The 12,125-nt window shown below is 32.8% G+C and overlaps 1 protein-coding gene across 2 annotated transcripts in view; it reads right to left on the bottom strand.

Moving 5' to 3' along the window:
* ITGAV (integrin subunit alpha V) overlaps positions 1-12,125 on the bottom strand; it is an 86,646-nt gene that overhangs the window by 36,396 nt on the left and 38,125 nt on the right. For both annotated transcript variants that reach the window (XM_030850173.3, XM_030850182.3), the window contains exons 5-10: positions 8,336-8,397; positions 6,296-6,341; positions 3,599-3,724; positions 2,693-2,737; positions 1,890-1,933; positions 1,746-1,802 (exon numbers count right to left, since the gene is read on the bottom strand). In XM_030850173.3, the coding sequence (XP_030706033.1) occupies positions 1,746-1,802; positions 1,890-1,933; positions 2,693-2,737; positions 3,599-3,724; positions 6,296-6,341; positions 8,336-8,397 (380 nt within the window). The remainder of the gene's footprint in view (positions 1-1,745; positions 1,803-1,889; positions 1,934-2,692; positions 2,738-3,598; positions 3,725-6,295; positions 6,342-8,335; positions 8,398-12,125) is intronic.

Raw genomic sequence — 12,125 nt, forward strand, 5'->3', positions numbered from 1 at the left:
CATACAAAACTAGGAGAGGTGACAGATTAAAGACAAACTAAAATGAAGGATGAGTCAACAAACCAAAAAAACGTAAAGTTAGCAAAGCTTCCAAAATTTGATTAGCTGAGCTATCAGGAGGGAATGATATGGGAGATTAATATGTTAATCTATTTTGAATTTATACAGTGTAATTGAGAAAATGAAAAGTGCAATCTGTGTTCAATCACAAGGTAATAAAGTGCATTGTATTTGGGGTACCATGATGAAGTGCTGACTGGAATTTAACAGAATACTATTCTTGGGCCTTGGTCTCTCAGGGCATCAGGCCTGAAACTGTAAAGAAAGGATGGCATTTACTGAGACAAGTCCTGGCCTGGGTATTATCACTAAAATATTTTCCTTTGATTCTCACCACAACCCCATGAGCAAGTTACCAGTATCCCTATTTTTATACATGAGCCACCAGATTTACAGTGGGAAACACCCTGCCCAATGTAGTAGTGAGTAGTGAGAGCCCACGTTTGTCCTAATGGAAAGCCCGTGCTTTCCCCCACAAAAGAGCTGAGGAAGAACAGAGAAAGCATCAAGGATCAAGTACAACAAGATCCAGAGACACACGTGGTCATCGGACAGGAGAAGCTGCTTGAGGTGAAGAAGTCACAACAGCACAAAGGGACAGCCACCCCTGCCACAAGCCTAATGGCTGTCAACTGCAGGTGTCAACCCTGACCACCACACAAACGGGAAGAGGTTACTGGGGACCTCGGGTCTAGTTTCCCATCCTATCAATCCTCTCACAAAGCCCAACAGAGTCAACTGAACAAGAAGTGGGCATAAATCCCAGATCTGCAAACTAGGAGACGTTTCTTCTCTACCTATTGATTAATTTTTCCTTTATCATTACAGGCGTACCTCGGAGACATTGCAGGTTCAGTTCCAGACCACCACAACAAATCAAATAGCCTAATAAAGTGAGTCACACAAATATTTTGGTTTCCCATACATATAAAATTTACATTTACACTATACTATATAGTCTATTAAGTGTGCAATAGCATGATGTCTAAAAAAAACAATGTACATATCTTAATTTAAAAATACTTTATTGCTAAAAAATACTAACCATCATCTGACAACTCAGGGTTGCCACAAACCTTCAATTTGTAAAAAACGCAGAATCTATGAAGCATAATAAAACAAAACACAATAAAACAAGGTATGTCTGTACTAACTTACCACTTCAATCTTTGAGTCATACAATACAGAATATTATAAAACGCCTGTAATTGTAGAGAATGTCTAGTACTAAGTTTTAACTGAAGAATGTTTTATTTCTTGTAGCACAAATGAAGTTTACTTGTAATATCTATAGTAAACACATCTGGGCCATGCTTTGTTTTACATCTAATAAAATTAAAAGGCAGAGATCATTTTTTAAAAGATAATTTAATGTCATCAGCAAGGAAAAAGGAATTTTTTGGTTTTGTATGTGTGCAATTAGATTCTGCATTTCCTTTAAAAAAAAAAAGCTATTAGGGCAATTACAAGTCTTTACTTAAACAAATCACTTTGGTTATAACAAAGGAGAAATATTTAAAGCTTATTTTATATCTATAATATCAAATATTAAACAGTTACTATATATTGAATATTAAACCATCAGAGTATTACTAAGAAAAGTTTTAAAGACATTAGGAAGTGCTGGTGTTAAAATGTTAAGTGAGAAAAAAAATAAAACAAAACACAACACTTTAAAAGCATACCTGTTCACCAGTAAAATTGTGTAAGGAGGACATATTTTTCCCATCATAAATATAAACCTGTGCAGGAAAAACAAAAGCATATGAAATAGAGTAAAATATAAAACAACCCAGATATTTTTAGAAAACACCTTTTAACTTTCCTACCATTCCCAAAGTCCTTGCTGCTCTTGGAACTCCTGAAACAAAGTCTGAAAAGAAAAAACTTAATTACTCATTTTTAAGGCCAGTATTGGCAACTGCAGGAATAAGTGGTTATGTCAGAAAGCTTTAAGTATTATTTCAGTAGACAATGAGTAAGAGATTTTAAAAACTTGGTACTCCATAATAAATGACCCCAGCATTTTTTAACCACAAAATCAAATCTTTAAGAAACATGGAAAGATTCTTGAGAACTCAAATAAATGCATGTGTGCCCTCAAGGTATTCACAGTCTTGTGAAAGAGAAGAGACAAGAGCAAAGGGCTTAAGAATGAAGAAAAGCTAAACATACAGTAATGAAAGATAATTCAGAGCAAAGCGAAACAGGGTAGAGGTGGCAGTGGCACAGAAATGTGATCAAAATCAGGTAGAGCCTAGGATCCCCAGATTGAGCTCTGAAGATGAACAGAGAGAGGATGGGGTAACAGCCTTACTGACAGAGCTTGGAAGGTTACAAATTACGGGCCTGAAGAAAGAAGAAACTATTAAACTATGCCTCTCCAAGAGAACTGAATCTGCTGAAATCAAGAATGAAGGAGCTGAAGAAATAACTGAAGTGCTGGGGGCTGGAAAGGAGCAGACAAGAGGTCACTGAGGCCCTCAGCCCCCTTGGCTGCTAGAGAAAGTTTACCAGAGACCAAGCTCAATTTCAAAACTCTTTCATTGCTGAAATTTTTCTATGCCACTTGTTTCAAATGCTTAGCCTCATTTTTTTAAAGAGGATTAAATATAATTCAAGTGCATCATACCATCTATGCCATCACCGTTGAAATCTCCGACGGCCACTGAGTAACCTAAAGGGGAACCAAAGGTAAGACACCATCAGGGCAGGACTGGTTATCTTCAGCGTACTTGCTGACTAAGCTTTCCTGGAAAATATCTTCAAGTAATTCCTTTAATTATGTAATATTTTGTCCTCTAGGAGTAATAGATTCATATGTATATGATAAATATATCTTAAAGAAAATAATGGAGTTAAATACTTAAACAGTATATCTCTGTTAGAAATATAAACCTGTTTTATCAACTTTACAAAGGAGTCAGTTAAAAACAGGGTAAATCTGCATCATAAAGAAGCGAAAACAGGTTTTCTCAATCAGCAAAATACTATTTCTGTCATGTATTATTTGGTTTAATGAATATGAGAAATTTAAAGAGAGAGAACAAAAGTTAATAAATCCTAAACCAAAACTGTAGTTTAACATAGTGAATAAAAGTTCAGGAGTCAGACTGCCTGGGTTGGAATCTCAGAAAAGCAAGTTACAAGTGAGGGGCTTTAGGCAAATTATTTTGCCTCTCTGTGCCTGTTTCTTTATCTATAAAATGGGAGTAAAACATTAGGACACTTTCATAGACCTGTTGTGAGGACTAAATGAGTTAATACAAGTAAGCACTTAGAACAATGCCCAGGATGGGCCAAGCATATCTTAAAGGTTATCTATTATTATTATCATTGTGTTAATAATCACGCTCTTAAATTTCAGTTACTGACATACAATATAACCTAAGTATTCATAACAAATATGTTCCCTATATTTTAAGAAAATCTTAATCTATTTCACATAAAAGATTTTCCTACTGAAAGCAGCATATGTAAATACAGGACAAATCCACCACAACACCAGAAAATAAATCCATATTTTGATTTTACCTACCCAAGTAACTGTCATCAAAAATAGCTTGTGCAGTCCGAGTTGCTAACTGGTTATTATACTTGATGCTATAAACTTTGGGGTCATATTTAGATACAATTTCTGCTATTTGATCTGAAATGAGCTGACCTGAAATAAATACATAAAATAAATTATAATTTGAAATGTGTGGACCTGAAAAAAATATATAAAATAAATGACAAGTTTCTAATGGGAACTTTATGACACAGATGATGGATAGCACCTGCATGAAAGAAAATAGATTAGATATGTCTTTCTAATTATTAGCCTTAAATAACTCTTCTTCATAATACTAAATCTGAAATTTGATTATTTTTTAAGTCACAATTATTTCTATTCAAGCTAGTACTTAAAATTAGTCTCTGCTAAAAAACAAAAATTTATAAATGCAGAATTAGTTTTAATTCACTAAAAAAAAATCAATGTTAAATAAATGGAATCATAAAATCAAAGGTTGTTTCCAAACCAAATTTCAAGTTAGAACTTGAAAAACCTACTGAAATAATTACTTTTACCTTCATAATAATTTGTTAAACTGATTTTTTAACAAGTTATTTGGACACTTTTATGAAAGCAGCTTGAATGAGTGAGTTCACTTTTCTTCCCAACCTTAAGTTATTAAGTACACAAGAAATCCAGACAACTACATAAAAATCGACTGCCTCCCTGCCCCAAGAAAGGTTGTTTGATTTATCAAATGCCATCTCCATAACATATGAAAAATAATCTCTTCATTTCTGCTATTTCAGAAAGAAAATCATAATAGCTAAAGATATTAATCTTGTTCCAATTTTTCCAGTCACATAAGCTGAGTTTGTAGGGCAGAAACACTTTCTGTCTGGGTCACTACTTTACCCTCTGTGCCTAAACAGTACCAAACACATAGGAGGGATTCATTAAATATTTCTTGAATCAAAGAACACAGGAAAATTTATCATGTCTTTGGAATAAAACACCATTATCATTTTCTCTATTCTTACAGAGACAATTCTGAGATCTATAGAAAAATTCATCCTAATATCTTACCTATTCACAGTGAAACGTGCTGATTTTAATCTTATTAAAACAAAATATTCTCCGTCCAGTCACTGAGTTTTCAGTTACATATTATATACCATTTATAATAAATCTCTAGTGAATATAATATTAATAGTATCTGTCCTAATTTATAATAAACAGGAATGCATACATTGTGCATGCTCAAGGTATTAAAAGAACAAGTCATTTAAACATGTTCACAGCTGTGTCTCTTAAAAAGGCAGAGTTAACAAAGAGTCCTGACTGAGAATCACAAAATCTATCTTTGGTTCCCTCACATGCTCATCAGACACTTCCCTCCCTTCCACTGAATGACATACCTAGCAGTAAAGAAGAAAAATAAATCCATGTTTTATAGCTAATTAGAAAGCATTAATATCTATTTTCTTACATAGAGTCAGAGCTGCTATTTTAATTTTTATTGTAAAACTGTAAAACTCAAGTATAATTTTCCTAAATCATTTCATTTTCCAATAGAGGTACAATTCATAGAAATACAAATTTTTCAGTTTTAGTATGTTTCTCATACTGATCCTCTTTGCCTGATTTTTCTTTTTCTCCTTTGCCATTCCTTCCAATTTTTCACTTATTCCCATTTCTCATTCCTTCTTATTTTCCTTCCATCCTGTTTTCCTTCAGCAAATCTCTTTTAGTTTCCCTTTCTATAAAGCAAAAGCACAGGTTTTCCTACAAGGAAGCAAGTAAAGAAAGCAGAGTGCAGAATACAGAAGTAAAATTCAGAATCAGAAAGTACTTGCAAATCAATATAGTCATAGATTTTCCAGTTCTTCCAAATATTGACAATGCTTGAATAACAGAATCTGGTAAATGGCACTTTTTAGCAGAAAATAAACGTGACTATATTGACTAAATAAATGTGTCTCTAATGATAAATGAATCATAAGCTAAGAAAATAAGCAGATATAGTTACCTATTTTCAAACTGTCAGAAAATAATGATCTGTTATACATTTGTTCAAATGGTAATTTTATTAGTCCTCAGAAAATGACTAAAGAATGTAGTGTTTTATCTTTACATCAATCGTCAATGCCAGTTTAATATATTCTTTTGAAACTTAATAAGATCCTCTATTTAAAAAACTCCCCAAACACAAAGAAATCATTCTTGATGTCAGCGATTAATGAGAAAATGACCATTTAAATATTTTAATGTGCAAATTCAAATTAAGTTTAAAACCATGAGCTTTTGGAAGGCCACAATTTACCTATTACAAATCAGTTCCACACACTTTCTAATGCTTAATTACATCATTTCCTCTGAAGTACAGAGATGAAAAAGTACATATCATAAACAATAAAAATAAATTATTTTATTAATTTACTTTATAATTTACTTTTAAAATATTCAGTTTATTTTCTACTAGGAATATATATAATATACGTTATATATTATGTTATATATTTATATATTTTACATACACCTTATATGATGTTATAGTCCTTTTTAAAAAAAATTGTACACAATTTTTATACAATTTATACAAAGATAGTGATTATACATTTAAATTTTATTTTTCCATTTCTTTGTTTAAAATAATTTGAAAGGTCTCATAGGCACATGATAAGCCAGATGAGTCTGAAACACAGTCATTATTGGGTAGTTTTTGAAAGATTAACCTACCTTGCCAATAAAAGCTACCAGGACCACCAAGAAGTACTCTGTCAGCCTAGATTAAATCAAACAAAAAGATACATATTTTAAAACAGGTAGCTTTAAAAATGGAGAGCAATGTAATAAACATAAAAGCTACATATACAAGTATATATGTATATATGACATATATATGCAAATATTATATGCATATATTAAACATGTATATATTAAAGCAAACAAAATCATAAGTCTTAAACTCATCTAATTCAGTAATTTTCACTATACTTTTTCTAAAACACAATGCAATAAATATCAAAAAGGAAACTTATAATATATTCACTTAATATGTGAAAATATACAAACATATATATACATATAGATTCGTAGATCTTGGCTGCTTCACACACGTGGTATGACGTGCCATCAGCATAGTATTATTGGTTACAGTTAGAAAAAAGTCACTCCTTAATTCTGTATATTACCTTTGTGACTACATAGGCAAATTTCCTTTCTAATAATCATTAAAAATTTTTCAGCTAAAGGAAAAATTTTAGTGTCTTGCATATCTAAACAAGAGTGAGGTTAGAGGGTAAATTTTTCAGGGTATATTATATATACAAATTATACCTGACTAGCATTTCTTACATCTGTAACAAATTATAAGTATCTAATTCAAGGTAGTTAGTGTTTGAACATAGTATTTTTAAAATTTCCTCTTGCTGGAGGTTAAGAGAAAATTTTTCTCTCTCCAAATGGACATATAGCCTTTCAAGCTTTCAACAACCTCTGGCCATGGCTATGTAAAAGATATTTCTAAGTTGTCTGCTTTAAAATGACACCATTTTTCAGAAATGAGTTGAAGAAAGCAAACAGTTAATATAGCAATGACTGTTCATAGTATGGGAATATTTCTGGGGTTATAGTTGTACTGGCATAAGTACAGAAAATAAGGACACTTTTTGCTTTAATACAACACCTATTTGAAAACACATCATATGAGTTGAAACCTAATATGCATTAATATACTTTATCTCTCTTTGTTTTGCTTCCTTAAATTTTAAATTATAAGTAATTATGAATAAGTTTTGAATTATGAATTTCAAATTGAGTGAATTAAAATCAATTACTTAATAAGGAGAGTCAACTATAATTACCAGTATCTAATCTAGAAAAAAAATTTTAATACAGATAAAATACAAATTAAAAAAATAAGAAAATGCTTTATTAGTTTTTCTGAATCATGATTATAGTTTCTGTTGTTTTAATAAATTTAAGGCACTTCTGTTTGCATTTTCTAAGAAAGCCATATTAAGCTTTCTAAGGAAGCTCTACTTTTAACCAAGCAATGTATTTTTGAGACTTCTCTAGGAGTAATTAATAGTCTCAATTTGATATTCAAAATGTTCATATATCCCACAAAAAAAAAACCCACACACAAAAGAAAATTACATAAAGAGAAGTACTTAAGAAAAATTTCCTTTGAAAATATAAATGGAATTCTTATTTTTAAAAAATAGCTTAAAAACTATCAACTCTAGAGAGCACATCAGCTTAGCTAAAAATACATAGAGCCCTGTATATGAGATTTCTTACAATAATTAAATTGCTTCAACTTTACTTGTTGCCTGTAGGCACATAATAGATGGTAAATAAGCATGTTTTTCAACTTTTATGTAACTAAACTCTGATTTTGTAAGAAAGCTCCCATTGCTAGCTTTTACAAAAACTCAATTTCAGTCAAAAATAGAAAGGTTTAATAGTCTATCAATTTATCCAACTGGAAATTGTAATATTAATATTAAGTCATAACAGCTATCTATCTTCTACTCAGGAGATTTTCTACTGTCCTTCATTCCATTTTGATGTCTATTTCAAACAAGCAATGTCTCCTAGGGAGAGAATAATATAAAGCAACGGATATCAAAATGCATGGGTCATTTTTATTAGCTGTTTTCATAAAACAGGTAATAGTTACAGAGAATCTGAAGTATTAACCAGTTAATTTTTAACCATGGCTTAGATAATAAGGTAGATCTGAATCTCACTCAGTCTTAAATGAGAACTTACTTTAGTAAAATCAATGCTGAATCCTCCTTGACAAAATCCCTGTCCATCAGCATCAATATTTTCTAAAATAAAAAGATTGGAAATATACACAAACCCCAAAACAAACAACACAAAACAAAACATGAGAAAAATCTGATATCACTCTAACTGTAAGATAATGTACTAGTCTCTGAGAGTGTTCATTCACTCAGGCACTTAATGAGTTATTAACACATTCTAAACAAGTTAGTATGGGGCTTCCCTGGTGACGCAGTTTTTGGGAGTCCGTCTGCCGATGCAGGGGACACGGGTTTGTGCCCCGGTCCGGGAGGATCCCACATGCCGCGGAGCGGCTGGACCCGTGAGCCATGGCCGCTGAGCCTGCGCGTCTGGAGCCTGTGCTCCGCAACGGGAGAGGCCACGGTGGTGAGAGGCCCGCATACCACACACACACACAAAAAGTTAGTATGCATGTTTACCAGCACCCATTAATCAGAAATGGCAACAGAGAGAGATGAAAGTACCTGGACCAGTCAGCAGGGGACAGAAAGATCACCTAAGATGGTGGATTTCAAACTTTTTATTTTTAACCACAACCCACAAGATTATAGTTTATATCATAGCCCACACAACCCAACATACACACATTATATTTCATTCCATTTTTTAAAAATTACTGGTTATGACTCATACTTTGATTTCATAAAACAATGATGAGTTGTAATCTTTGAGTTAAAAACTCCAATCTGAAATTTCTATTTCTTACTATTATTCTCCTACAGTTGTTAGGTCTTCACTAAGTTATTATGAATACTTAAAGGAGATACCTACATTCCTGATACATTTCCTATATATACACTTATATCCAACAACAACAACAAACCTGAAAAAAAGTAGTTCAGAATCTGGGGAGATGGCCAGACCCTAATTTAATATTCTGCAATGAGCAAAATACGAAAACTACTCCTACTCTCACAACACATTTGGAAAGTCAACTTTTTTAAACATGACACTTTTAAGTATTCTCCAAATGATAACAGACTCAACTGTTTTACTCCTTTATACTCAATTATTAAATTGGCCAATAATAATTAACTCTAATTAATAATAAATTAACTCTAATCATGAGTAATACTGTACCTAGAAGTAACAGTGAGCCTGAAAACTCTTCCTTGTTTTATTTTGAGGATAATAAGCAACAATGAAAAACAGCTGCTCTTCAGTCATCAAGGAATTCTTGTAGTCAATGTCACAATATCTAAATAATTTTGCTATAGTATTCCTGTATTTGCCACCCAAATACAGGAACCAAAAATATCTACTTTCAGTCATGAGGACAACTTGCAAGAATTTTTGTCAAATACTCCCATCTAAAATTTTGAACCCATTTTAAAACCTGGGAACTGCCCCAAGATTACACACTTAATATCTAAATTTAGAATTTTTTTTAGAAAATAGCCTCAAGAGTATAATGCTACCCCAATGTAAATTTTTCTAACCAAGAGGCAATGGGAAAATGCAGGGCTGGGGCTTCCAGTGTCTAGTGAATCATACTAAGGAATTCTGCTCTGACCTCAAGTCAGCCGTTTATTTCCTTTATTCAAGTTGCATCTGGGGAACTATTTCAAGCTATTTATAAAGACATCCTTTTTTGATTATCATACTGTACAATTATCTACTTTATTTGGTTTCCCAGAACATCCAGCTAGAAACATAACCGTCCTTTAAAATTTTAACAGGTACCTATTAAACAGTGCGAATGTAAAGAATTTTATGTTGACTATAATCTATTTCAGTGAAGGCTTTTGTTTTTATTTCTATGGACAATTAATATTTCTGCTATTTGTTAAGCCTGACAATATTATAAATAATGTTATTGGTTATGATAGTAAGAGCAGCTAATGTTTATCAAGCCCTTAATTTCTGTGAGCCCAGTACCGTACTAAAGCATTTAAAATCTTTTAAAATCTATACAGCAATTCTATGAGAGATACTATTATTAGTCACAATTTACATATAAGAAAACTGAGGCTCACAGAAATTAAGGAACTTGACTATGGTAAACCACCTAGTAAATAAAAGAGCATGGATCTGAGGTGAGGAGTGTCTACACCACTAGGCTGCACTATCTCAAGCCAGCAGTGCATTTATAATTCCCTAAGCAACCATCAAGGGGAAGAAAAAACAAACTAGAAATCACAACTGAGAAAAATCTATATGCAAATAACATTATCATCAGAAAGTAGACAGAAAGAACAAAGACTCAGTCTGAGCATGGAGATGAAAGAGTATTTAAATCATATGATTTGTGGTTCAGGCACTTTTAGAACAGAAAGACATTTAGCCTATTGTATAATGCCAAGAATGGTCATAGATACAGTAATGAGAAGCCGAAAGCAAACATAATCAGTAATAAGGTAAACTTTTATAGAGTGACGTTCCACAGATCCATATAGGTCACATTAAAAACAAAAGCATGAAAAAAAAAAAAAAACAAAAAACAAAAGCATGAGGTGGATGGACCCAGAGTCTGTCATACAGAGTGAAGTAAGTCAGAAAGAGAAAAACAAATACCGTATGCTAACACATATATATGGAATCTAAAAAAAAAAAATTGGTTATGAAGAACCTAGGGGCAGGACAGGAATTAAGACACAGACGTAGAGAATGGGCTTGAGGACACGGGGAGGGTTAAGGGTAAGCTGAGACGAAATGAGAGAGTGGCATGGACTTATATATACTACTAAATGTAAAATAGCTAGCTAGTGGGAAGCAGCTGCATAGCACAGGAAGATCAGCTCAGTGCTCTGTGACCACCTAGAGCGATTGGGAGGGTGGGAGGGAGACGCAAGAGGGAGGAGATATGGGGATATATGTATATGTATATGTATAGCTGATTCATTTTGTTATAAAGCAGAACCTAACACACCATTGTAAAGCAATTATACTCCAATAAAGGTGTTAAAAAAAAGAAAGCAAACAACAAACAAATGAACAAACAACAAAACCCACAAACTACCACCACCAAAACAAGCAGTTATCAAGAAGTTGGCAATGTAGCCCTACAAAACTGGCAGCCTCGTGTAAAATCAGCCATTGGGTTACACAATTTATTGAAGTATGAAATACATACTTCACAATTTATTGAAGTATAAAATACAAAACTGCATCTCTGAAGTCTTTTGCCTAAATCAGCGTTTTACCAGTGATGAATCACCCATGACTATAGATATACAGGTTGTTGGCAGAGTGCAAGAATATAACCCAAGTTCTGAGATTCCCACTCTTGAGCGTTCTTCTCTGGGCAGGTTGCCCCTTGCACTGTGGGCTGCAGGTAGCTTAATACTTCAAAGGTTGAGCCCTAAAGTATATACAATGATCAAGAGATATTGAAAGCCAGCTTATTAAGAAGAAAGGCATTCACTTTGATATTTTTAAGATTGTTCTCTCTGCTTTTTCTAATATTTGAGGTATTACTATTGAGATCGGGGATCAGCAAACATCTTCTGTAAAGGGCCACATAATAAATGTTTTAGGCTTAGGGGCTATACAGTCTCTGTGGCAAGGACTCAACTCTCCCTTTATAGATAACATGTAAACAAATGAGTGTGGCTATGTTCCAATAAAACTTTATTTACAAAAACAGACTCACAAGCCATAGTTTGCTGATCTGATTTGGATGTTAAATACTTCAGAAAATAAGGTTAAAATGTCTGTGCTTAAACCAAATAAGTGAAAGCATTATGAGCAGCTACATCACGCAGTCTTAATCCTTTAAATACATGTTAAGAAGAGAACTGGTCGTTACTGA

The sequence above is a fragment of the Globicephala melas genome, chromosome 7 (genome assembly GCF_963455315.2).
Source record: "Globicephala melas chromosome 7, mGloMel1.2, whole genome shotgun sequence".
NCBI classification, from domain to species: domain Eukaryota; kingdom Metazoa; phylum Chordata; class Mammalia; order Artiodactyla; family Delphinidae; genus Globicephala; species Globicephala melas.